The sequence below is a fragment of the Heterocephalus glaber genome, unplaced genomic scaffold (genome assembly GCF_053883595.1).
Source record: "Heterocephalus glaber isolate CG9 unplaced genomic scaffold, H.glaber_assembly_v1.0 deba00001497, whole genome shotgun sequence".
NCBI classification, from domain to species: Eukaryota; Metazoa; Chordata; class Mammalia; order Rodentia; family Bathyergidae; genus Heterocephalus; species Heterocephalus glaber.
Window position 1 is genome coordinate 13535794 of NW_028258320.1, and position 26941 is coordinate 13562734.

General features: G+C 46.0%; 2 protein-coding genes and 1 non-coding gene across 11 annotated transcripts in view; 2 read left to right on the forward strand and 1 right to left on the reverse strand.

The window, feature by feature from the left end:
• Positions 1–13900, forward strand: part of Dusp29 (dual specificity phosphatase 29) — a 33877-nt gene extending 19977 nt beyond the window's left edge. For 2 of the 3 annotated variants that reach the window (XM_021259647.2, XM_021259645.2), the window contains 2 exons: positions 2272–2492; positions 8890–12487. In XM_021259647.2, coding sequence (XP_021115306.1) covers positions 2272–2492; positions 8890–9119 — 451 coding nt within the window. In that variant the 3' untranslated portion in view covers positions 9120–12487. Of the gene's footprint in view, positions 1–2271; positions 2493–8889 lie in introns of all 3 variants that reach the window. The other variant, XM_013072791.3, reaches the window with a different exon arrangement.
• Positions 13901–13984: 84 nt separating this feature from the next.
• Positions 13985–26941, reverse strand: part of Kat6b (lysine acetyltransferase 6B) — a 186924-nt gene continuing 173967 nt past the window's right edge. For all 7 annotated transcript variants that reach the window (XM_087184681.1, XM_013072875.3, XM_004846322.3 and 4 more), the window contains 5 exons: positions 25982–26213; positions 25516–25675; positions 24577–24918; positions 20856–21153; positions 13985–18078 (listed from right to left, as the gene is read on the reverse strand). In XM_087184681.1, the coding sequence (XP_087040807.1) occupies positions 15566–18078; positions 20856–21153; positions 24577–24918; positions 25516–25675; positions 25982–26213 (3545 nt within the window). In that variant the 3' untranslated portion in view covers positions 13985–15565. The remainder of the gene's footprint in view (positions 18079–20855; positions 21154–24576; positions 24919–25515; positions 25676–25981; positions 26214–26941) is intronic.
• On the forward strand, positions 22109–22215 carry LOC147825562 (U6 spliceosomal RNA). Its single transcript, XR_015440602.1, has one exon. It is a non-coding gene; the product is annotated as a U6 spliceosomal RNA (small nuclear RNA).

Here is a 26941-nt window from a genome sequence, read left to right on the forward strand (position 1 = left end):
TAAGCAAAACCATACAGTGCCAGGCACCTCACTTCTAATAACTGGGGACAGGACACTGGGTGTCTGCAGTCTGCCAGGCACTGTGTTTATCTGCAAACTTCTCATTCTGCTGTGACGCTCTTCCAAGGCCACACATGGGCTCTGGGTGATCAAGGCAGGGTAGGTCCCCAGGCTGGTGTGTGAGGACTCGATCTCTGCTCCCGGCCAAGTAGCCAAAGACCCCGAACACCTTCAGGGAGCCTTAGACACCCACCAGAGCTACTGTTGCATCCTCATGAGGCCTTTAAGAGGGGACAAAGCCAAAGCCAGACCAGGGGTGAATGTGGAGTGCCACTCAATAAATCTTGTTGCATATCTACTCTATCCTTGACCCTAAAAGCAACAAAGTGTAAATTGTTATTTATTCAAACTGTCATTCCAGTCTGTTGAAATCCAGCCGCTGAACCCAGAGAGAACATGCTGTGTGGTGTAGGCGCTTCCTGTAAAGGATAACTAATTGTAATTTCCCCACTGAACACAACCTCAAAGTAAGGTTGATTGCTACTCAGCAAGACGGTCCGAATTAGTGGAGGCCTTAACTGAGTGCCGATCTGTGTCCCCAAAGCACGATGTTTGTGGTACACATACTTTGGGACAAGAAGAAAAATGAATACCAGAACTTTCTGAGGAAAAGTGGAGAGCAGTTTGATCCCTGGTACCAAAAAAAAAAAAAAAAAAAAGTGGAGAGCAGACTGTGTTCTGTAATCAGGATGGCTGTACCAAGGGCCAGCAAGGGAGTGTGGCGTGGCTCCCTACCCTCTCCACCCTGCAACTTCCACGGCAGGGAGTTCTTCAAACATTTCTAAAAGCTCAACGCCTGTGTTCAGCTTCCCCTTTCTCCAACACATGGCACCACTGTGCTTCCCCTCATGGCAAACAAAAAGCTCCAGGAAGCCAGAGACACAAGGGTACCCTTGGTGAAGGGCCACAGCTATGTCCAGACAGGGTGCCCCCTGTCGGTCCCTGCTGGCATCAGCATGGTCACTTCTGTCCATATCCTTTTATCATTGACCTTGAGACAGGCTTTCAGCTGAAGCATAATGTCACTTTTGTCCTCTTGTTCTTGTGACTTCAGACCCTTTGAGCCCTTCCCTGAGCTGCAGGTTGGTATTTGTGGCACAGAGAGAGATGTCTGCTTAGAATCAACTTCGACCATCCTCAAATTTTAGCAAAAGCTCTCCTTGACCCCAAATATAGACTTGGCAACTAAGATCACAACCCACGCTCCCTCTCCAAATTGTTCTCACCTCGCCTGTCACATCTGAGGCTCTAGCCAGGCCAGGGCCCTCTTCCCTGCCCCATGCCCAATCAGCAAATCCTGCTCTGACATCATCTGGTCCAAATTTTTCTCTCCTCTCCTCCTCTCCCCCTCCCCCTCCCTCCTCTTTCCCTTCCTGTTTTTGCCTATACAAATGCAGCAGCCTCTACAGACCTACCGGTAGGCTTCTGATTTTTGTCCTTCTCTAATTCCTGTCCACCCACCAGCCAGACTGACTAGTCAGCAAAGTGAATAACGCTGATCCTTCCTAAAAGTCCTCTAAGGCTTAGAGGAAGATCCCAAGTCCTCCCTCTGGCCTAGTGGCCCACCAGGATCCCGGCCCTGCACCCCGAAGCTAAGGCAACACCTCTGCTGGCTTCAGGAATGTCCCCAAAGTCAGTTCAAACCGTGGACTGCTCAAATAGCTGTCCTCAGAACAATGCTTTGCCGTACGAGGCAAAAGACTCACTAAAGCAACCGTTTCATATTCACACTGGGTCCAACAACTCAACATCAATTCAAGTTCACCCAGTTCCAATGGAATCCTCACAGGGAAAGACCAGGCCCTAAGCCATTCTTTCTAACCTTGACCTCCAAACCCTATAAAACCCTAAGAGGTCAGAGGAGAGGCCAGCTACCAAAGGTCTCCTAGGCCTCTGTGAAAGTGGCCGGGATAAACAGGTTGTGCCAGCAGCCTTGGGGGGATCTGGAAGGTCCACTCCTGAAACCCTGGTCGTCCTCTGGATCGGTGAATGGTGACAGGAGTGGCCGAGTGCACAGCCCGCCCTCCCGCACCCCCCACCCTCTCCCTTCTCGAAACACTGAATGGTGGGTGGCCTAGGGGTCGTCAGAGCAAGGGTCTGGGACTAGGTAAGAGCATGGCTTTGGGGCTTCCACGCGGTCGCTTTCCCTTGGGAACCGGAAGCCAGGCGGCTCCTCCATCTGCACCACCTACCTCTGTCCCTTGCGCCCAGAGCGACGGCCCTGGACCGCTACGGGCTGCAGAAGGCGGGCTTCACGCACGTGCTCAACGCCGCCCACGGCCGTTGGAACGTGGACACCGGGCCCGACTACTACCGTGACATGGACATCGAGTACCACGGCATCGAGGCTGACGACGTCCCCACCTTCGACCTCAGCGTCTTCTTCTACTCCGCGGCCGCCTTCATCGACGCAGCTCTCTGCGACGACCACAGTAAGAGGCGCACCCCGGGCCGAGGCCACGCCCCGGGCCGAGGCCACGCCCCAGCCAACCACAGACCTAGCCCCAATAGTCAGCCACATCCCCGAAGCACAGGCCCACGAGGTTGGGGGAGGTCTGGTTGGTTCTCAGATCTGGTACACTAGGGTTACTTGTGGTCCAGGTGAAGACGTCTGAGCACCTGGAGATTGGGTGTTTGAGGACCTGCTGCACCAGTGTGCTGTTGGTGGGGTTCTGGCCTTGATGGCCACTCTGGGGAACTGGAATCGGAGAGTTAGAGGAAAGGTCTTGGTTTGAAGCCCTAAGGAACTATAACCATCCGTAAAAAGGCAAGGGGAGCCTGGGCGAAGCTGGGACTACAGCCTGGACACGAATTGTGCGTGGCCCCAAGGCCGACTTAGCCCAGGGCTTTGATGCCAGAAAACCTTCAGGAAGCTGACTTGCAAGGGGATCCATGCAGAGATCTTAAATTCTTCTAGTAACCAGCCAAGCTCACAGCCTACCCTCAGCCTTTCCCCGGAGCACTGGGTGTTGCAAGACCTCCGGTAGAAAGCTGACAACCTTGACTAAACTATATTCAAGAATCCGGGGTTTGTATCCACAGTGTTCAACTCTTCCAATATCAATTATCCATCTTTTAAATCGTAGTGCTAGTCCTTGTGCTCACAATGCAGTTCTAGCCGCGCTAATTTGGGAGGGGCTGCAAGGCTGATTTGGAGAGCAGGGTAAAGCTTAGCTGGGCGCCAGGGGTAAGACCATACACAGTTACTGCTGCAGGCGCAGTTCAGAGCATTCCTCCGAGAGGGCCTTCAGCTTCCTGACCTGTTCCCTGACTTCAACCCTTTGTAGGGTGATCACATAACTCAGGGGTCCAGTTACTGGAAGGTTTTCTTGCTGAGAGACGCTGGGATTACAAGGTTCAGTGACTGACTGACTGACCTGCTTTGGGAACTTGCACCCTGGGGCTGGGCCTAGACCAGTTGTGCTGGGCAGTCCCAGCCCTTGATGGCCACCCCAGAGTGGCCCCGGCCCACGCTACCACAGCCACCAACAGTTTGTCATTATTCAGGTTCAAGAGCGGTGGCTCAATGAGAACCCCCACGGAGCTGAAGTGCTTGTGTTAGAGGACACCTCCCTTCTAAGTCTTCTTTGTATGAGTCTATTTATGGACGATCTTTTGTGTTCTGTACAATCTTGGTTCCCAAGCGGGATCCAAACAGCAACTGGACTCTGACTCATCAGCATGAAATTAAGTTACCTCCTGGCATTTGAACTGAAATCATGCTGGATATGGAGATCAGAACTCTACAGCCCCCCGTTTCATGCCCTGGCTCCCAGTTCCTGGGTCTTAGACCTGCCCCTTAAGGGAGAAGTCAGGGCTGGGTTCACATTCCCATTGCAGAGTCACGAAGGACGTGAAGCTGGGAGCCCTTAGGTCTCCGTGCAGCGATGGGAATATTTACCTTGATGGTTCTAATGAGCAGCAGCGGCACACAGAGCACAGGAGCTGGTGTGCAGTGTGGACTGTGGAGCACACCATCACCGTAAAGCTCCGGGCCCTGAAAGCAAAAGGAAAAAAGATGTTCCAACTTTGAACTTGTATGACACTCCAGTGAAAGCCTGTTTTAGGTTCCTGGCACATCATTCTCAAGGTTGCCCCCCCTGCCAGATCAGGAAAGACTCAGGCCCTGGAGCCGGATGTTTAGGCCTGGCTGGATCACAGAGCATCTGTGAGGCGGTGCCAGGCGGGGGTGACTGTGACTGCTGCACCAAGTGGGCAAAAGCTCCCAGCAAAGAAAGGATCAAGAAACAACAGTGCAGCCAGGCATGGGGCCACATACCCGTAACCCCAGCACATGGGAGGCTGAGGCAGGAGTATTGCCATGTTCAAGACCAGCCTAGGCTATATATAGTGAGTTCAATGCCAGCCTGAACTGCACAGTGAGACCCTGTCTCAAAAAACAAAACAACAAAAAAAGCTTTCTTTTTGAAACCAGGGTGGCAAACACCAACACTTCAGAACCAGGCAGCCTGTGAACAAATGTGAGCCGTGGGGTGCGGGTAGGAGGTGCTAGTGGCTCAGCAGGGAGCCCCAGGGCCCCATCCAAGGAGCAGCTGCTGCTCAGCCCCACACTTCTGTGAGAATGGGTGCAAATGCGGTAGAACTTCTGGCTTTTTAGAAAGTCTCCAGTCTGGATTTTACTCTAAAATTAACCACATCTCAGGTGCGGGCAACAGACTGAGATTTCTTGATTTAGTGCTGGAAGCCAATGGCAGTCCGCTTGTCACCGGTGCCGAATGAGTGAAGCAATAAAACAAAGAGCTCGTTAGCTCTGTGACAGCAGCCCGCACTGACTCAGGGCATGGGGGTGACAGGTGCTCAGGCTGCCTGCTGCTTGCACCGGGTGGCCTGGTTGTGTCAGTCATGTCCTAGAAACCAAGGGACACTGCCATGGCATTGTGGGGCCAGGCCCTGGTGCATGTTTCTTATACGCCTGAGGTTAAGAGGTGTTGACGAACAGTCTGTCCCAAAGGCAGGCTCTTTCCCCTGCCTCTTGTCTTCCTGTCCTTTGTTGGCCACTTTCAGCCAAGGGTACACTGTCCTCTGCCCCACCTCACCCTGTCCATTGTTTTCACTCGTATTATTTTTACTTTTTTTTTTTTTTTGGTACCAGGGATAGAACTCGGGTCCTTGCACTTGCAAGGCAGGCAGCAGAACCACTGAGCTAAATCCCTGGCCCTATTTTTACCCTCTTGCAATGCTGGGGATTGAACCTAGGACCTTGCACATGCTATTTATTCACTCTTTTTGAAAAGCATTCCTGCCAAGCATGGTGGTCAATGCCTGCAATCTCAGAATCAGGAGGCTGAGTCAGGAGGATTGCCTTCAATTCAGGGCCGCCCTGGGCTACATAGTGAGTTTAAAACCAACCTGAACTACCCTGTCTCAAAACACAAAACAAACAATAAAGGAAGCCTGCCTTCCAGTAGGAGGCGACTCTGCAGGGCTTGTCACAGAACAGACTGACACCGAGTGCTTTAAAGGTCTCTTGTCTTCCTGCACTCACCATGTCCTGTCTTTGAGGACAGCCCCATCCCCAGAGCTGCTTTGGACTTCTGCCCTTCCGTGAGTGTGAGTGTGGCTGAGGAAGGTGGATTCCAAGGTAGGAGGGGAGGCCGGCAAAGGGCGTCCTCAAAGCCAAGGAGGAGGTGCCAAGGAGTCAGGGGTGGCAGGGGACCGGCCTGGCTGGTGTGTTTCATGTGAGTGACAGACTTACATTCTGGTCACCAATCACCATACGCAATTGATGAGCAGTAGAGATTCTGGACTGGGGCTTTCTGCATGAGATTATGAGCATTCTGAGCCAAAATAAACTTTTCCTCCTTAAAAAAAAAAAAGGATAGGAGGGCCAGGGATTTAGCTCAGTGGTTCTGCTGCCTGCCTTGCAAGTGCAAGGACCTGAGTTCTATCCCTGGTACCAAAAAAAAAAAAAAAAAAGCACATGAGAATTCACCTTTTGGTGAAGGGAAAATATCTAATTGAGATCAGCATGTCATAAAACAACTTGGTGGGTGTGACTAGCATTTCTTTTAAAAGAAGCTCATTGGATTAGAAAATATCAGCATGCAGCAAAGACACATTATTTTCTGAAACTTTTTTTTTTTTTGGCTTTTTGAGACAGGGTCTCTCTATGTAGTCCAAACTGGCCTCGAAGTCATGACAATCCTCCTGCTTCAGCCTCCCTAGTGCTGGGATTACCGGCCTGGGCCACCACGCCCAGGTATTTATTTTGTGAAACTTCTGTCTGATGTGCACTCCCTGACAATGCTGCTTAGCAGAACACAGGTCCCGTGTCACACTGCCTTGGGCTGTTTGAGGACATGAAGAATCACCCTTTTTTCCTTGAAGAGGAGGGGTGATGATGGTGAAACCCTGAGGGTCCTGTCATGGCCTGCAGATGCACTGGACGAGCTCTAGCGCGCCACCACGTGGAGGCCGGAGGATAGGGCGGTTTCTCGAGTGTCCTATTTTCAACCTGGCCCAGCTATGAACATGACAGTGGCCAAGAAGCTCCTGTCTTCTCACCTCTGGTTTTCTGGTTTCAGAAATCTTTGGTGCATGCCTGTAATCCCAGTAATCAGGAGGATGAGGCAAGAGGATTGCTGAGTTTGACACCAGCCTGGGCTATGTAGTGAGTTCAAGGGCAACTTGCAGTGCCTAAGGAGACTCTTGTCTCAACAAAACAAAAAACAAAGAACAAGAAACAAATCAAAGGAAAAAAGTCCATTCTTCGATCTTGCACTTTGAGGGCATCTTTTAGCATGATTTTTTAGTGGCTTGCACTAGTCACTTGAAAATACTGTCTCACCAAGTTATTTGGTTCTTCCAAATGTTGACACTTTCCATTGTAGATTACCAAAAAAGCCACATTTGTCAATATCACCACCCAGCTGTGTGGAAAAATCTTACAAATACTGGGAAAGTGTCAATCTCACAGTCATAGGCATAAGTTTTCCAAAATTCTAATTTTTGCTTGAAAGCTTGCATTTTACCCTGGTAACAAATAGGTCTGTTGTTTTCTTTGTCATTCTGTTTCCTTTGAGAAGACTTCTGCCAGATGCCCCAGTTTGAATACCCATGGTTTTTCTATCATTTGTTCATTGATGGAAAAATGAGTTTCAGGAAAAGAGTGGCGATTCAGCCCACAACTCTGTCTCCTGCGAGCTTTTCCTTGAGACAAGGGTCATGCTTGGGATGCAGCCAACGAGCGCTCTGTGTCCATCTCATTCCATCATGCGGAATATTAAGAAGGAGACCCGAGGGCTGGAACTGGAGAAGATGAAGTTTTACTGTTTCAGTGAGGAGATTCTTAGGGGGGAATCGCCTTTGTCTCCCGACAGTGTAGGGCCGGCGACGCAGGGATGGCCAGGAGAGCTGGTGCCTGTGCCACAGTCCATGCTAAGGCACCAGAAGTTCTGCCCACCGTTGTCTTTGTGACAGTCACAAAGACAGTGTCACGTGCGTGTCAACACAGTCAAAGAGGCGGCTGTCACTGCAGCACTGTTATGGAAATAGCGCTGACCCCATGCTCTCCTGAAAGTGAGCTGGGGCGCCTGTCTCGCCTCACACTTGGAAACTGCCATGGAGATGATGATGTAGTTCATTTAGCTTGTGAGAATATTCATCCCTTGTCTTTGGCATATGGCAAAGTAAAACCTTTCTTCTTTCTTTCCTTCCTTCTTCTTACTTTGTACTAGGGATCAAACTGGGGCCTTCACACTGAGCTACATCCCCAGCCCTTTTTATTTCTTTATTTAATGTTTCTTTGTTTGTTTTTGAGACAGGAACAAAAACAAAAACAAAACAAAAAACAAAACAAAAACAAAACAAGAAATCAACCAATAACAAATGCTGGCGGGGATGTGGAGAGAAAGGAACCCTTCTCCATTGTTGGTGGGAGTGCAGACTGGTGCAACCACTGTGGAAATCAGTGTGGAGATACCTCAAAGAACTAGGGCCGGAGGTCCCATTTGACCCAGCTATTCCCCTGCTGGGTATTTTCCCAAAAGAATTTAAAGAATCATACCACAGAGATATATGTCTACCTGTGTACCCATGTTTATAGCACCACAGTTTTTTTTTTTGGTACTGGGGATCGAACTTGGGTCCTTGCGCTTGCACAGCAGGCAGCGAAATCCCTGAGCTAAATCTCCGGCCCCAGCAGCACAGTTTGTAATAGCTAAAGCTTGGAAACAGCCCAAGTGCCCATCAACTGGAAACTGGATAATGAAGATGTGGTTTTTTCATAAAATGGAGTACTACTCAGCCATAAAGAATGAGAAACTAGAGTCATTTCTAGCTAAATGGATGCCTATTGAGGCCATACTCTTAAGTGAAATAAATAGGACGCACATGTGTAAATACCGAATAGTTCCTCTAGTGTGAGAAACTGAGAGTGTAAATAAGGATTAAAAAGATTAATAACTAACAATTGATACTTTGAAACAGGAAAAGGTCCAAAGGGGTAGGGGTGGTGGGAGGAGATGGGGAAAGGGAAGAATGGAAAGAACACATTATGAGAAAAAGAAAAGAAAAGAAAAAAAAGGAAACAAAGTCTATGTAAATAGGGAAGGGTGGAGGGGTGAAGGGTGCACAGGTAATGGGGAAAAAATAAGAACCAAGATACAGCATGTACAGGTACAAGCACCCAATGAGAAATGTAAACGTATTGTGTACTAAAATATACCAAAAAAAGAATTTAAGCAAATAAATAAATAAATAAATAAATAAGGGAAGCGTTTACCATATTTTTTGATTATCTTGTAATTGTTTCTCCTGCCTGGGCCACTGGCCCTTCAGCCGGCTTTTCTCCTCCCCTCCCATCTGCAGATAAGATCCTGGTTCACTGTGCCATGGGCCGCAGCCGCTCAGCAACCCTGGTCCTAGCCTACCTGATGATCCACAGGAACATGACCCTGGTGGACGCCATCCAGCAAGTGGCCAGAAACCGCTGTGTCCTGCCCAACCGCGGCTTCCTGAAGCAGCTTCGAGAACTGGACAAGCAGCTGGTGCAGCAGAGGCGACAGGCCCAGCTCAGGGACGGCGCTGAGGAGCTGTAGGGCGCTCCTCAGGGCCCCAGGACAGACACTTGGGACCCAGAGGGACAGCTGAAAAGGGTGCTGGCCTGTGACTTTGTGGGTCACATAGAAAGGACAGTGGAACCAATGGTTGATTTCTTCCAAGCTAAACTTCCCAGTGTGTGTCAGGGACAGGGAGGACTCAGAGCCACCTCCTGGCCGAGTCCAGGACTCTGTCACAGCACCGTGGGGAAGACAACTCCAGCAGAACTCGCTGCAGAAAATCTTGTTTTTTAAAGATGGAGGCAGAGAAGGATTTCAAAATGTGTGGGCGTTGTGTTGTGATTAAATGTTTGCCTTTGTCACAAGGAAGGTCACATTCTTACAAAAAATAACTTTAAAATGGAACTTGATTTTCTGACCACACAAAAGTACCTGGGTGAACTGTGGTATGGGAGAGCACACCCAGTTTATTAGGGAGCCCCTGGGCACCCACAACTCTTTACCCATGGAACCCTAGGCAGGCTGGGGTCACCATCCAGCATTTCTGCTCACCTAGTGGCAGTGGAATGCGGGATCCTTCCTCATGGAACTACCACCACCCAGACAAATTCAATGTACTGTGGGAAATTTGGATCAGCAAGAGTTCAGCTTTATAATTTTAGGGGTTAAAAAGATGAGGCACTCTTTAGGGTAGGAGGGTTCAGTGGAGCAACTTTCATTTTGACCCCAGAGCAAGGTGGACTGGCTTGGTTTCAGGATTTGCGGATGTATTTCCTGAGGGCTGGGCAGACAGGCAGCCAGGTGAGCTCCTGTGTAGGTTTGCTGGCCTGAGAGCAAAACCAGACACCAGGGATGTGCGATTTTTCACTCTGGAGAAAAAAATGGTAGCAGTGTGAAATAGGTAATGGTGGCTTCCAGAACCAGGAAACCAGACCAATCAGAGCCCAAAGAGAGATTCTGCTGGTGGAGACCCAGTGGTCACAAGCCAGAAATGGAAACCAGTGGGAGAAAGCAGAGTGTATGGTGAAGGTCTCTTGGAAAACTAAGGCAAGGGGTTTGGTGCTCCAGATTGGATGTGTTTTTTTGCAGGAGAGGGAGTTCTTGGTGGAGGGAGGCTAGAGTCCAGGGACTTGGCAGCTGGGTAAAGCCACCTGACCCTGCACAGGGAAGACCTATGGCCTAGACCTTGTGGCTGGGCCAGTTTCCTGGGGTTGTCCAGGAGGCCTCTGGGATGGTCACCTTTGTCCAGGGAGAGCCTAGGTCCTCACACAGGTATGCACAGAGCGGACTTTCCCTGAGATGTCTGTGGTAAGAATATTGGCCTTCTAATAAATTAAAACCAGGGATACTGCAAGGGAGTCACAAAGCACAAAAGCAAAGCTGATGGAAATGGAAATAAGTAGTGGTTGGTCTGTCTGGGTGCACAGAATCCTGGAGAAACAGTGACAATGCTAAATAGGACAGTGGCCAGGAGGGATCAGCTGTGAGGCTCAAGGGAGAGAATACTGCAGGGTGTAACAACCCAGGACGACAGAATTGCTCAACACCCTGGATTTGGGGGGGATGGGAGAGAGGCAGACCTGAAAGACCTGGGGCCATACTGATCACAGCAGGGCTCCCGGAAAGGCAGCAGGTGGCTCCCTCTGAGGTCATTATCTCTGAGATCTGACCTAGATGGTGGGCAGTGTTTCTCTTTCAGTGAAGTATCTGCAATGCAGTGAATTCACACGTGAGGAGGAGGGACCATCTTCAATCCCACCACCTCCCTCCACGCCTCCCAATTCTGTGGGGCAGCAGCACAGAGGACTCAGTGATGGGGTCTGGTCTTCTCCTGGTGACTCCTGGGAGCCAGACTTTTTGCAGTAGCATTTCATGTCTTCACAAGCTGAATGTTCCTTTGGCCAAGTATTTATTTATTTATTTATTTATAGTACTGGGGATTGAACTCAGGACCTTGCGTTTTCGAGGCAGGCAGTGGAACCACTGAGCTAAATCCCCGGCCCTATTTTTTTTATTTTTTATTTTTTTGGTACCAGAGATCAAACTCAGGTCCTTGTGCTTGCACAGCAGGCGGCAAAACCACTTGGCCAAATATTTATTGAGAACTTACCATGAGCAGAAAAAAGCCAGGGTTCAGAGGGCAAAAGAACAAACAAGAACATAGGTTGTAATACATTATGATGAGGGAAACAAGTGCTGAGATGGAGAAAAACAGGAAGTGTGGTAGACTGGGTGACATCTGAGGAGACAGGAGGCTCAGACTTCCGAATGAGGAGGAAACATGCTAGGCTGAGGCATGGCTGGTCAGGTGAGGAAGGAGTGGAAAGGGACCGAGGGACTAGGTTTCCTTCCAAGTGTAAAGAAAAACCACTGGAGAGTTTTAAACAAGGGCATGGTGTGAGCTCTTAAGGTCACTGGAGCTGGTGTAGTGGCGCACACCTGTAGTCCCAGCACTCAGGAGGCTGAGGCAGAAGAATCAACATGAGTTCAAGGCTGTCTTGGACTATATAGCAAGACCTTGTCTTAAAAAAAAAAAACAAAACCCAAAAAAACCAGACCAAAACAGGGCCAGAGATTTAGCTCAGTGGAGCTGTGCTGGCCTCACAAGTGCAAGGTCCTTGAGTTTGATACCCCGTACCACACACACACACACACACACACACACATACAATCACCCTGGAAAGTAAAAAAATCGCTTTTGCTATAAGATAGAGAACAAGTTGTAGGGAGTAAAGAAAGGAGGCAAGAGGACCAGTTAGGCTGAGGACAGGAACCGGGGAGGGGGGTGGCCCAGACTGATGGTCAGGAGACTGGTGTTAGGGGTTGTTTTGGAATTAGGCAGGAAGACGGAGAGGACTTGCTAAGAAGGGAGAGGACAACAGACTTGGTTCTTGGTGTCGCCTTAATTCAGCGACTGGGGCTGGAAATCCTAAGGTGAGTAGAGTAGATCATGTCCATAGACACATCCATAAGATGTCCCAGGTCGTCCCTGGAAGCTAGAGCTCACAGGAACGTCCCTGACTGGAGCTGTTTCTGGATGTTATCTGTAGAGATGGAACTTGAAGTCATCACACTAGGTAAGGAGAAGAGAGATGTGGCCAGGCCTGACTGCTGCAGAATATGAATATTTACAGGCATGGGCGTGGGACAATACAGGCAAGGGGACAGAGAAGGCAGAGGATGTTACTGTGGCCAGCAATACTTGTGCTCTGGGATCTGACACTGTCTGTAGATCAAAGGCTTGCCTGCCACAGCAAAGGCACTTATATGTATACGGTGCTGAAGTTTTTATAGTGTGACGTATTCATTAGCTAAGTCTTTTAAGTCACTGAGGTGACAAACTATGGCCTTTCTACAATAAAAAAGGTTTTAAGGAGAAGCTGGGATTTGGAGATCTGGATTTGCTCTAGTTTATGAGTCTTAGCTGAGCATGTTCAGGTATTAAAAGTTGGGTGTCGGGTCGGGGATTTAGCTCAGTGGTTTCACTGCCTGCTGCGCAACCGCCAGGACACGAGTTCGATCCCCGGTACCAAAAAAAAAAAAAAAGTTGGGTGTCTTTGATCTTCCATCTGCAGTCTCCTGATCTGTAAACTGGAAGCCTTACCGGCCCTGGGTGGGTGGGCGGATTGTTTGTAAAAGCTTTCTACAATGTTCTAAAACAGCATGCTGGCGAGGGGGGCTGATGCCTGGACATCTGCCCAGGTGCACTTGAGCTGTTAGTGAGGTTGGCGAGTGGCAACCCCTTGTTATGACTTACAAAGTGAAGAACACAGTACTACTGGTTTTCAAGATGTGGCCTGTGAGAGAATCCCAACTCACTGGGACTGGATTTAGCCCGGTGGAGCCAAGCTTTTCTCTGCGATCCCTGGTGTCACTTACAGGTCTGACATGATGTCCCCAGTGATAGCTGATGGGTTTGGAGGGCAGGTGCTCTGTGGTGTCTCAGCCGGGCAATTTCTCCCCTAGATGAAGCCTTTCTGGATGTTGGTTGGGCCTGTGAGACCCAAGGCATCCCCAGTGCTGTTCTGACCAAGGTTTGGGAAAGTGAGACTCCACAAGCTCCCTAGAACACCGTGAAGCAGGTAAGGGGTGGGAACACTGGTGCCCAGACATGCTCCAAGTGCCAGGGTGCAATTAGCAGCCACTGGCCAGGGGAAGAGGGAGATCTCAGCCCCACCCCAGATATCAGCACAAGAAGAAAGTGAGTAAATACCCGAGTTTCAAGGTGGGTCCCTAGCCTGCCTCCTCTTTTGCTACAACAGCCCCTGAGAGATGTCTCCCTGGAAATTCTCCCTCATCCACTACAGGTATTATTACCCTGCTGACTTTGCAGGTGTGGAGCAAAGAGACCAAAAGGAAAAGACAGGGATGCTGATGGTGAGCCAGACAACCGGCTGTTGCGCAGCCCAGGTGTGTGCACCGTCCTGCCTCTGCGGAGTTCCGACCCCAGTGTGAGCTGTGTGTCTACGCACTGCACAATAACTAAGTATTTTGATTGTGACCTGCTTAGCAGAGAGCTGGAGCACGCAATGAACTTTCAGCGCATAGTAAGCCACTTTCACATGGGCGCCAAGCCCAACTGTCACTTCTAGACTTGTTACTTGAATAATCAAGTATTTTAATTTTTAGGCAAGACTTTCTCTGAATGCTATGTTGGTGAACATTCTCTCTCTTTTTTTTTTGGTCTGAACTTCAGCCTCTAAAGAAAACATACAATCATTCACAACAAAGCAGAACTTTCACACCTTTTTAAAGGACATAAAATCTCAAACATATAACCCCAAATTGGGTGTTTTTGCTACCATGGTCCTAAGTTCAGAGGGGAGTTTATACAGACTGTACAAATGAGGCAACTGGATATCTGTGAAGGACCTTTTTGCAAATGAAGATCAAAGTCAAAAAGAAAAAAACAAATTCACTTTATTTTAAAGACAATGATTGGCATACAGAAGGTATGCACTAGCATAAAATAAACTTTCATGAAAAGCATTAAAATCCATTATAAATTAATTTATTAAATAGGTATTTGGTATATGTGATGGTTTTATTAGATATTACTCTTATTTATTGCCAACCCCTCCCCCAAAGTCAAAACAAATCAGAAAATCTCTTAACTCCAATTTACACTAAATAATTTATTTTCCCAAAATGTGTATGTGTTCTGAGATGTGACACATGATACAGTTCCATTGGTCATTCTCCATCAATCATAATATGACAGGACACAAGAGGCTAAAAATGGCTCATCATAATTTATTTTATGTTAAAATGTACAGCTTTTTTTGTTTTTGTTTTTTTTGTTTTTTTTGAAGTAACTGACTAAAAAGAGAACAGATAAATACAAGAGTGTTGCTGGCTCCTATTTTATACAAGGATTACGCCTCTCCTGCTTGGCCCTTACTGTCACCCTGTACAGGTACAAAGGCTACAAAAAAGGAAGCAATATAAACAGACACAAATAACTTTTTTGCTTTTTTTACATGCGATTTGTAAGCTTAGTTTGAGCTATTCACAAGCTACTTCTCTATTTTTCCTTAAAAAATAACTCCAATATTTTATAAAGATAGAAAAATCTACAGATGGAATGAAAATGTAAAGTTAGAGGCATTTCCATAAAATAGCAACTTTACACCAAATTCACTATTTTTTTAAATCCTGCCAAGTATTTGGACATATATGAAATGTTTCAAAACCTGACAGATAAACACTGAGATATGCTTCATTCAATAAACAGAAGTCTGCATTTATAAAACAGAAAGCTGCCTTTTTCCCCAAAGAAATCTGTCACCAAAATGGAAAAGGGTCTCAACTTTACACCAAACATTTAGCAATAAAACCCTTTTGACTAACCAAGTGGGAATAGCTTTTATAGCTCTTTACAGTTTTATAATTAACAAAAATATAGTTTTTTTTAAACCCTCAAATTAGGGTACCCTAATCAAGGCAAAAAACTTAAGAAATGGCTTACTGTTAGCACAACACTTGTACAGTACTACAAAATGCACTGTCACTAACAAAGACATTAGCGGCATGCTGAAGTGTCACCTTAAACAAAATATACAATAACTGAAATGCTAAAGGCATTTACATGGAGTGGATGGGGAGAGAAAAAAAAAGCTCTAGGTTCAATATTAAAACAGATAATTTGGGGGGTTTGATATCCACATTGTTTTAAGGGAAGCAGGCACAACAAGTGACTGCCTCCGAATTGTAGTCCAGAGAGAGGCCTTCCTTTGCCAAGGATTTCATACAAAAGAAACAGAAACCAAGGTACCAAAAAAGAAAAAGGAAAAAAAGAAAAACAACTTGTATAAGGCTTTCTGCTGCATACAGCTTTTTTTTTTTTTTTTTTTTAAATAAATGGTGCCAACAAATGTTTTTGCATTCACACCAATTGCTGGTTTTGAAATCGTACTCTTCATAGGTATTTGTGCAGATCAATCCAAGAGTGACGCCCAGGGGGGTGCTGGGACCGCCCAGGCCGCCTACCTCCTCATGTAGGACCCATTGAGAGACTGCTTGGACATGCCCGTGTTCATGTAGCCGTGATGTCCTGGGGCTGTGTACATCATGTTACTGTGGGGCGGGGTCTGCATTGGCTGCTGGGCATATGGCTGGGTGCCCATCATGCCCATCTGCATCTGCATAGGGTACTGGGGCGTCTGATTCATGTAGCCATGATTGCTGTGGTAGCCACTGTTCATCATTGGCTGGGACATGCTGTACCCATTCATGGCATTCAGAGTGTTCATGTTCATGTTCACGGAGTTGACGTTGTAGGCTGGGGCTGGCATCAGGTTCACACTCATGTTCATGCCTCTTTGCATTGTTAAAGTCCGTGCAGGACCCTGCATGGCTACAGTCTGGGAGCGCCCATAGATCTGTGACTGATGGGTGGCAGCAGCTGGTGACAGAGACGCCGACTTGGTTCTCATGGAGATGTGGCCCTTGCTGGCAATCTGGGTTTGCAGTCTTTGGCTGTGGGAGATGCCAATGTTGGATGCGGCCATGTTCCGCTGCAAAAGAGGCGGTGGCAGATTCATTGGAGGAGGAGTCAGGTTGGGGGGTGGGGTCATGGTAGCTTGTGCTTGGGGTCCCCCAGGGACAGAGTGTGGAGACTGAGAAAGCTGAACAAGCCCTGTGTTACTTAACGGTGTAGACAAAGAGGCACTGTTTGCATAGGAAGTCACAGCAGCGGAATGGCTGTAAGGCAATGAATGATCAATAAGTGTATTAGTTAACTGCTGCAGTTTGGCAAGGCTGAAGGTTGCGGATGGCTGTGGGTAGTGCCCAGCCCCAAAATCACTTTGCCCCATTCGCTCATATAAGCCAATGTTGGCGTTGCCCGTCTCGGGGATGTCGGCTAGCTGCATTGGTGGGGAGAAGTTGGCTGCCATGCTGCACTGTGCCAGCTGCTGGCTGCTGCTCGGGGGCCTCTCCCCCACACAGCCCTGGGGAGACTTGACGCTGCAGGTTGGGGGAGAGCTGATGGTGGTCTGCTGCAGCATGCTGCAGCTCCCACTCATGTTGGACATCTGCTGCGTGACGGCGCAGCTGCTCTGTGTCAGGTTGCTGGAGGTGAGGTTGCTGTAGGAGCAGCTGTTCTGGGAAGAGCTGTTTCCACAAATGCTGCCACCCATAGTTGAATCATAACTGCTTGGGTTTTCATAGTTCTCTGTTGTGCTCTCGATGCTACCCAGGTCACTAAATCCGCTGTCCACGACTTGCTGTGAGTGATCGGAAACGGATGGGACATCCATCATTGGACTGGTTTCCATGTTCTGTAAAGATGGCACTGAGATGGCGCTCTGATCAGGGCTGATTTGGGCATAGCTGTTCTCCAGGGTGGGGACACTCGGGCTGTTGACAGAATGGACTGACTGGCCAGGATGGGAATGGACAGATGAAACTGGGCTACTGTGGTCTGACTGTTGGCAATCGTCCAGCGTTGCGGCGATCTGTGGACTTTGGTCTGCATGTGTGTAGTTCTGTAGGCTTCTACAGGCTTCTTGTGTCTCGGCACAGTCCTGAAAGGTGTCGTCCTGTTCTCTGTTCTCCTGTGTCAAAGACTGAACCGCCTGGACAGTCTCTGAGTCGATCTCCATGGTTGCCATGTTTCCCTCTTTGAACTCAGACTCTACTTCCTCGCTGTCCTTTTGGTCTTGCTTCTTGGCCTGTTCTTCTGGGGGCTCCTCATCAGACTCAGGTGCAGTTTCAGTGTCCCCAGAAAGCTCCTTAGGCTCACTGTGACATGAAGCTGTGGTGCCAACACTACAGTCCATCAGGACCTCTGGGTTCGAATAACTGGGCTGAACACTAAGGTCTAAAAAAGCCTCCTGGTTTTCCAGCACTTCTTTGAAGGCTTCTCTTGGGAGTTCTTCCTTCTCCACTCCAGTGGACTCCATGTGACTGTCGTCTTCATCATCTGCATCATGGTCCTCATTGTGTGATGGCTCTTCGTCCTCTTCCTCTTCCTCTTCATGATCATCCTGATGCACATGGTCTTCTTTTGACATGGAAATTTCTGGTTCCTCTTTTTCCTGACTTCTAGCATCATCTGGGTCTTTTTCTACAGTTCCTTCTTCCTCCTCCTCCTCTTCCTCCTCCTCTTCCTCAGGTTTGATGAGATCGGCTGGCTTCTCGCTTGGTGATTTATGTGGACTCCCAGGCACACATGAGTCTTCCCTTCTGTTTCCATCCCGAGGCAATGGGGCTTCTGTGGTCTCCCTCACCTCCTGCTCCATCTCCATGAGAGCGGGGCTGCTTCTGTCTTCGGAAATCTCCTTCTGCTCCTCCACTGTGACCTGCTCATCTGGCTCCATGGGTGTTTCTGGTGGGGTGTACAAATTCAGTTTAAATCCGGTCTTTCGCTCTTTGTTTTGCCTCCATTTAGAGACACCTCGCTTCGTTCCTTTTGGCCATGCTTGCTTGCACTTTAGAGGTTCAGGATTGTCTTTGCTGCCTTCTTTCAAGTTATTTGCATCGTCATCTGTATTGTCTTAGCAAAAAGAGAAGAGGAAGGGAAAAAAGAAAAATTAGAAGGCATAACCAGACAACTTGACCATTCCTCTAAATTAACTAGCCAGCACTGGTCTCAGTTTAGCTTGTTAGAAGTAGAAGATAGGGGGCCGGGGATTTAGCTCAGTGGTTTCACCACCTACTGTGCAAGCACAAGGACGAGTTTGATCCCTGGTACCAAAAAAAAAAAAAAAAAAAAAGAAGTAGATGATAAATATAATCAAGAGAAACCTGGAATCATACTGTGGCATAAATCAAGTAAGTAACCTAGCCTGGGAAAATATTTCAGCTTAACAAATAAGACATTTTCTGATGCAAATGCTCGGAGTACCTACAATTAAAAAAACTTACTTTGAACATCTACAAATTAGGAAATACAGGGAAAAGGGATTAAGGCTCACATATCTAAATCATCACGGCACCGGAAAAATGACTGGAAGCCTAACTCCTGTAATCTACCTCCAGTGACTGAACTTCTGTCTGGAGATATTTTCTAGATTTAAATTATTTCAGACTGTATCATTTACTTTGATTTGAACATTTGAACATGGTGTACCTCTGAAACAAATGAATAACTAGATACACAAATGCATGCATGTGTCATCATTTTTGGGATCATCATTTCTGTATGACACAACCTACAATGCGAGGACCGTGAAATTCCTGAACATTCAAAATACCAATATTCTTTTTAGTACTACTTTTACCTACAATGTACTTTGGATCAGTTTGCTACTCAAATGCAATATATGCACCAAGACAAATAGAAACAAACAATAACTGTAAAGTTCATTTCATTTCAGGTAAGCTTATTTTTCTATATCTATCTATTCTATCTGAATGTAAATAAACAAGCAGAGTTATATAAATATATGCAAACACTATATAAATATACACATACAAAACACTCATGCCTTAACACCTTTGGAAGTTAAAAACCTCCTAGACTCACTGGTCAATTTAAAGGAAAATGTTTATAAAGAGCAATAACCCTATTAAAAAATCCCACTTTGGCTGGTCATAGTGGTGTATGCCTATAATCCCAGCTACTTGGGAGGCAGAAGGAGGAGGATTGTAAGTTTGAGTCTAACTCAGTCAACTCAGTGAGATCCTATCTCAAAATAAAAAAATAAAAAGGAGGACTAGGGCTAGTGGTAGAACTCTTGTCTAATATGTGGGAATGCCTGGAGCTCAATCACCAGTGCTGAAAAAACAAACAACAACAAAAAACCACACACCCCCATTTTGGAGAACAAAAATAAGATTTAACAATCATGAGATATTCTTATTGCAGAACAGAGTGATTTCTAATCCAATCAGTGTACATCAAGGTAAGCTCTACTTCACTTCTGTAATAAAAGGATCACACATACACTCACCTGCAAGTGTATACTCCAACTGACTGGCTGAAAAGAACGCATGTCACATAGAAAGATCCTTCAGACGTACCGAGCCCTAGGCCTGAATTAACTGTCATCTGAAGAGGTCCTGGATGTTTTCTTTCTATTCACAATAGTGAAGTGCCACGCCAGTGGTCCCAGAATCAGTATTCTTTTTTTTTTTTGGTACCGGGGATCAAACTTAGGACTTTGCGCTTGAGAGGCAGGCAGCGGAACCACTGAGCTAAATCCCAGCCCCAGAATCAGTATTAAGCTACTGGTCCCACCAGCTTTTGTAGAAATACCTCCCTAAACCAGGAAATGAGTTTTCTGATAATTATTCTGAATTAAGGGGAGAATCCTAAAAGGAATTGAATATAATGTGGCCACAAAGAATTTCTAAAGGTAAATAGCAGAAAGTGGAGAAAGGCGATGATAATTCATCTATAGGCTCCAGTGAAGACAGCCAAGAAGTGGAAATAAGCACACACACCCCAGCCCCATCTCTTACTGAGTTCATTGTTTGTTTTCGTTTGTTCATTTCAAGAAACCAAAGAACAATGGTTGGTCTCTATATTCCCGGGGTAAGATGTCATCCCCTCAGTGACTACTGTCTGTGTTCTTAAAACTGACTTTTGAAACACCTGATTGGAACTATGGTTCCCAGGGAAATGAGATAGCTATTCCTCAAACCAGAATAGGTTTTGAGTAGAGTCATTTCCTTGGGAGAGTAGAGACTGTCCCATAAATTGTCATGATTCTGCTGGGAGTCAGTGCCCAGGCTGACAGGCCAGGCATGGATGCTTCTCAACAGGGTATCAAGGACAATTCACTGGTGTTCATATTTTTGTAGAGTATGAGGAAGGAGTGTCCCGGTCAACTTAGAAGAAAAGTTACTTTCTTGATTTCTATGCTGTCCCATGTTATCAGAGCTATAACAGGGTATGAATGAATCCAGATGATTCTTGCTCCCAGTGTATCCCTACTACTGATTAAGATGCACTATTGGTTTCCTAGTATTTGTTTTCCAGGAAAAAGAACTATCACATGCAGTCCTCTCACTGATGATGATATAGGTATGCCCTGATTTTCAAAATACTAAATGTGAAGAAAAGTATGTATGACAACCAAGGAAATGCAATGTATTTCTTACTGACAGACTTCAAAGTTTTCAATGATAAGCCAATTTCTGCAAAGGTAAACCCACCCAGAGAAAAGTTCAGGTCTTCCAGGAAAAAAGGACAGACTCTTTTATGAGTAAGAACAGACAGAAGGGCACTTACGTCGGGTGTGCTGGTACAACCTCACAGGTGCCACTGGAACAATTCTAAGAGCAAGCTGTGCAGAGAAGGTGAGGCCTTTATAACCTTCTACTTACTTCTGCAGGGGCCAGCATTCTTAAAGCAGTGATTGTCTTTTCCCTCCTCCAGCTCCGTCTGCCTCTTCTTCCCGGGCTGGTGTTGGTATGCTCTCCTCAGGACCGGCTTCCGGCTCTCCTCCTCCACCTCCAGCTCCAGCTCGCAGGTAGGCTCCAGCTGTGGCATCGGCCTCTCCTCGTCTGAGTGGTCAAAGGGCTCATTCAGGACCTCAGTTGTCTCCGAAATGGTCTCAGTTGTTACACTGCTGTTGATCCTCCTGCGTTTACGACCCCTTTTTTTCTTTAGTACAAAAGGCCTCTGAAATTAATTCCAAACGTAGTACATCAGAGCTCATGAGAAATTAAATGGGTGAGTTGATGTGCAGCAGACACGTACTGAAGGCACAGCTGAGAATGTCACATGTAAAGGCTGCTGTGGTGCCTTTGTACTTAAACCTTCCATTTGATGTTTAACATCCTGCTCAGGCTCCAACTACACAGGCAAGTGTTTTCCAAATACAACAGTTGTTTGCTCAAGCAGATGCTTCGAGAGGGAATGGCCTAGCAGCTTGACTGTAGATTTTAAAAGCTAAGCTTTGCTTTCCTAGCATTTATGTTCCAAGTGGTACTTGCTGGCTTCAATATCCTGTACACGATAGACATTTTAAGGTTGTCACAAACCCTGATGTCTGTAAGTGTTGTAATAATTTACTAGCCATCAGGTCATTCATTTAATACTTGATTAACTGTTTAAGGGATGTGCACTACATGCAAAGCATGGGAAATATGACACTGTATGTGACTAGCCTACTCGTCTCATTTCATGGGACTTCTGGAACTATGAAAGGAGAGAAGAAGAGTTTGAAGAAAGTATTCTTCTATGGCTTAAAAAAAAAATCAACAAACGTATGTGGTTGCTGGCTGTTGGGATGTGGGGAAATGATAATTTTGCAAAACAGTTTAATATGGATGACACCTTAAAAAGTTAAAAGAAGCCAGGCATGGCAGATTCCTGTAATTTAGCAATTTAGAAAGCTGAGGCAGGAGGATCCCAAGCTTGAGCCTAGCCCGGGCAACTTAAAGAGACCCTGTCTCAAAAAAAAAAAAAATCCATAAGGAATGTAATCATTACGTTCTGCAAACATATATCAATAAAAATAGGGCCAGGGATTTAGCTCAGTGGTTTCGCCGCCTGCTGCACAAGCGCAAGGACCGGAGTTCGATCCCTGGTACCAAAAAAAAAACAAAACAAGATCAATAAAAATAAAAATTTAGTGCTTGCTTTGGCAGCACATATTCTAAAACTGGAATGATACAGAGAAGATTAGCATGGCCCCTGTGCAAGGATGACACGCAAATTCGTGAAGCGTTCCATATTTAAAAAAAAAAAAATTTAATAAAGAGATAAAAGGCTGGGGATGAAGCTTAGTGAAGGCCCTGGATTCAGTCCCCATTACTGGGGGTGGGGGCTGAAAAAGACAGGTGGTGGCACATACCTGTGATCCCAGCATTTTGGGAGGCAGAGGTGGGAGGATTACAAGTTTGAGCTCAGCCCAGGCAGTTTCAGAGACTGTCTAAAAATTTTTTAAAAAGGCTGTAGATGTACTCAATCTGAAGAATCTGGGGTTAATCACCAGCACCATGAAAAAAAAATGTGCAGCGTTTCATCTTTTTTTTTTTTGATACCGGGGATTGAACTCAGGACCTTGTGCTTGTGAGACAAGCAGCAGAACCACTGAGTTAAATCCCCAGCCCTACAGCATTTCATCTTTATGTAAGATACAAATTTTTTTCTACTAGTACTACAAGGGTGGCACAAATGACTCTCTAGAATTGTAATGATAAAGTATGTTTCACAAGTAAAAAAGTATTTAATGATAAAAATTTCAAACAAAGGACGAACAGGTAGATTTGTTGCTAAAATGTAATGTGTCAACAACTGAGTCCAAAAATTGTTGGAAATAAACTGCAAAGGATTAGGGGTGTGACTCAGTGGTACAGCACTTGCCTAATATGTGCAATACTCTGGGTCCAATGCCCCAGTACAAGCCAGTCCTGGTGGCATCTGCCTGTAATCCCAGTACTCTGGAAGGCTCAGGCAGAAGGATCACAAATTCAAGCCCAACCAGGACAACTTAGTGACTCAGAAGACACTGTTTAAAAAAAAAAATGGCTGAGGATATAGCTTAGTGTGAAGACCCTGATATCAATCCCAGGTATCAGGGGTAAGGGAGCCAACCTCCTGGTAGACTGTATCTTAAAACTTTTTTTTTTTGTATATCCTTTTATTGGTACATTTTAGGTGTACAACATAATGACATTCATCATAGGTATCTTAAAAATTTTTATGCTTGGGCCAGGGATTTAGCTCAGTGGTTCCGTCTCCTGCCTTGCAAGCGCAAGGACCCAAGTTTGATCTCCCGTACAAAAAAAAAAAAAAAAAAAAATTTATGCTTTACCTTTTCCGTCCTCTGAACGTTTTTGAAGAACACATACTCTGCAATATGACATTTGTAGTTAATTTCCTTAGTCTGCTTGACTTTCCTAAGATAGAATTTTCCCAAACCTGAGTGTAACCAATATAAAAAACTGGTTTCTGGGCCGGGGATTTAGCTCAGTGGTTTCACCACCTGCTGCACAAGCGCAAGGACCTGAGTTTGATGCCCGGTACCAAAAAAACAAAACAAAACAAAAAAGCCCAAGCGCAAGGACCCGAGTTCGATCCCCGGCACCAAAAAAAAAACACCAAAAAAACCCAAAAAACCAAAACTGGTTTCTTTAGGTTGAGTTCATTTATATATTCTTTTTTTTTGGTACTGGGGCTCGAACTCAGGAGTTTGCACTTGCAAGGCAGGCACGGTGCCATTAAGCTAAATCCCTGGCCCCGAGTTCATTTATATAGCTGTAATCCCTGTCAAGTCTGGGACGATTCTGGCTTTTGATGTTCTTAGGAAAAGTTCCTCTCATTATACACATAATACATGAAGTTATTCTTCTTGGAAGAAATTAAAAACACCCCGGCTACCCTCTCTCTAATTGCCAGGCATAGAGAAAGAGCCCTGAACTGGGGATGGGTCCTGCAAGTCCCTGTGCTGCATTCCCTCTATTTGGCTATACTAACAATACCTGGCCCTGCTTCATGTCACAGATAGATAACGGGACAAAGATATCAGAACTGGGGAAGCAACTACCTAAAGACAAAATCAAAATGTTCACTTTCTGTACCACTGGAGATGAGATGGTGTAGTTCACGGAAACCATCAGATTACTAAGATAGGAAGAATTTCAGTAACATGTGGTTGGCCATAAAATAAAAAAATATCCGCGTGAGAAATACCTACGATACTTTGTAACAGTGTTATGTCAAGAGCAAAACAAAGAAACAGCAGCAGAACACTGGGCTTCCAGTGACCTTGGGTAAGTCTCCTGGCTTCCCTAGGCCTGGAAGGGTCGGTAGTGCTCTCTGCTGCCCTTTTTAAATCCCATTTGCCATTTACTCTACTCCTGCAGACCAGCAGGTGGCAGTGACTACTAGACTAGGAAGCTGGCCAGTCCCTGGTTTCCTGCTGTGGCCATCAGTAAACACAATCATGATTGTGAGGTAAACAATTATCTGATCACTGGGGCTGTGTGAACATAAACTATATCTAAGTACAGAAAATAAAACATACTAAGAATGCTGGTAGTGACAAATATTTGATTGAAAGAGACTCACAGACTTAACATCTAAACAGACACATACCTTTCTCTTTATGGCAACGGACTGTGGTTTAGTCAATCGTGGAGGAGAGCTTTGGATATTTTCTTCCTCCTCCTCCTCTTCCTCCTCTTCCTCCTCCTCCTCTTCCTCCTCCTCATCGTCCTCCTCCTCTTCGTCCTCCTCTTCTTCCTCTTCTTCACTGCTCTCCTTGGCCATTTCCATCAGCTGCCCTCGCTCCCCTGCTCCTGGCCGGCTCTCCGGGGAATGCAAATATTTATTTTTCGATTGTACTTTTGCAGGTGATTGCCTACTGTTCGCTCTAGATGACAGGATTTCTTGCTCCTCCTTTTCCCAGCAGCTAGCTTGTTCCATCAGCCGCTCAGCCTAGGAGGGGAGGGTAGAAATGGCGCCCAGTGAGAGAGGACAGCTCCATAGCCAGAGCCTCTAAGAATCAATGGCAAAGGGTCTCTAAGTGAGTTCGGATGAGGACAGTCAGCCAGCCACGCAAATTCCATTCACATCATCTCGGGGCCCCTTGGCATCAGTTAGGGTAACAAATCAAAGGAGATTGGGTTTCATGGGATATTTAGCAGTATAAATGATGCAGTTAATTGATTTGAATCCTTTATCACTACATTACATGCTCACTGGCATGAAGCACTTTAAGCAAGTTCATAAACACAAAGAATCGATTGACATTGCAGCCTTGGAGCTCAGCACCAAATCTGATCTGATTATATGCTGTCGGGAGTGAAAAATGCTGCTTTGTGATCAATGATAAATGTTTCATTTTTCATACTCAATTCAATAAAATTATCATGTCTTACCATGTAACCTCAGTTAGGATAAATTAGTGCCATATCATTTCACAAGTGCTCTACACATAAACAAGCCTTTGACAATGACGTTAATGACTTTCTCAGCTTAAGAGAGTTGTGAGACTGAAGTTACACAATTTAGGATAAAGAAGCCAATCACTACCTCTTTTTCAGCTTCCCGCTCTTCTTCAGAAACCGCAACATTAGAAATTAAAATTGGCGTCCACCTCAGACACTCTGGATCAAGTTCATTGACCCGGGAACAGGTTTTCAGCTTTTCCATGTGGTCCAATATCATCTTTTCCCTTCTAATGATGACAAATCTGTAATGTGATAAGGCAGAACAAAATGCAATCAAAAGCTGCAATTTCATTTCACCTTCACACACCGACACATTCTAGTTGCTAATATTACCAAGGATAGGAAAAATCAGAAAGCACATGAGTGGAAGGGTACAGCAAAGTGAAATATAATGAGCCAAAGAATATCATTTCCCGTTTTCTTTTTTTGATAATACTAGCAAGGGTCCTCTTATCTCCAACTGGAATACATGTGCTGAACCTCCAGGGACCCTCTCTGGTGGGAGATGCTTCAGAGGTGGCAGCATCGCCCGGGGCCCAGGAACTCACCTGCCATCTCTCTTGTCAATCATGTGGAGGTGTTGCAGAGTGGTGGCGATGTCATGGGGGCACATGCCTGTGGCTCTGCTAATTGCCTTGATGCTGATGTGCCTCTCGTGGTGGTGGCAGAGGTATTCTAAGATGACACTCTTCCAATAGGCCAGGTAGGAGAGTCGGCCCAGATCAGAGAGTGGCTTTTCAGGAGACCCTGCTTGGCCTTCTCTTCTAGAAAGCAAATAGCCTAGGGCAGAAAAAGCAAAAGCCCACTTACTATGGTGCTTCCAGAGCTAGGAATGGGAGCTGCTAGAGAACACAGGTAGCAACAAGGTTAAAACATCACATCAAGAAGACACATCTTTTTATGTATGAAGTTTCTTCCCAGTTAGTGATTTGATCTCCAGGAAGTTCATTCACACTTCTGTGTCTTTTCTAGCGGCACTATAAGTCAGTTCACAAGATAGCAGCAGCCTTGCAAACATGTATCCTGGTATATTTAACAAAGCCTGAAAGCTGAGATTGAAGGCATTACTTCTGGCAAATCTCAACATCTGTCTCCTACCAGCTTTAAACTCTTTCAAAAACTCAATGTCAGGCACTTACTCAGAAATCCTGTTGAGGGACCACCCCAAACATTAATGGGCAAGTTGTTTTCCACAGGAAGGACCTAATGACCCTCTGACAGCTGGGTCTTAATAAAAGAGAAGGGCCTTGCTGGGCTCAGAGTCTACATGGCCTGTTAGGTTTAACTAGCCGGGTGATCTGAAGATCTGTTTTAGGACTAATAAAAAGAATGTCTTTCAAGTCAACTACTGCAATTCATGTCAGCTCCTCCAGCTCTATTTTCACCTCTTTCATGGAAATTAATTTATAATCCAACCCCAGAATGCAACTCCTACAAATTAAAAAAATACATACAAAACAAAAACTCTTTAAATCAAATTATTTCATGGATACTCCAAAAAGCCCAAA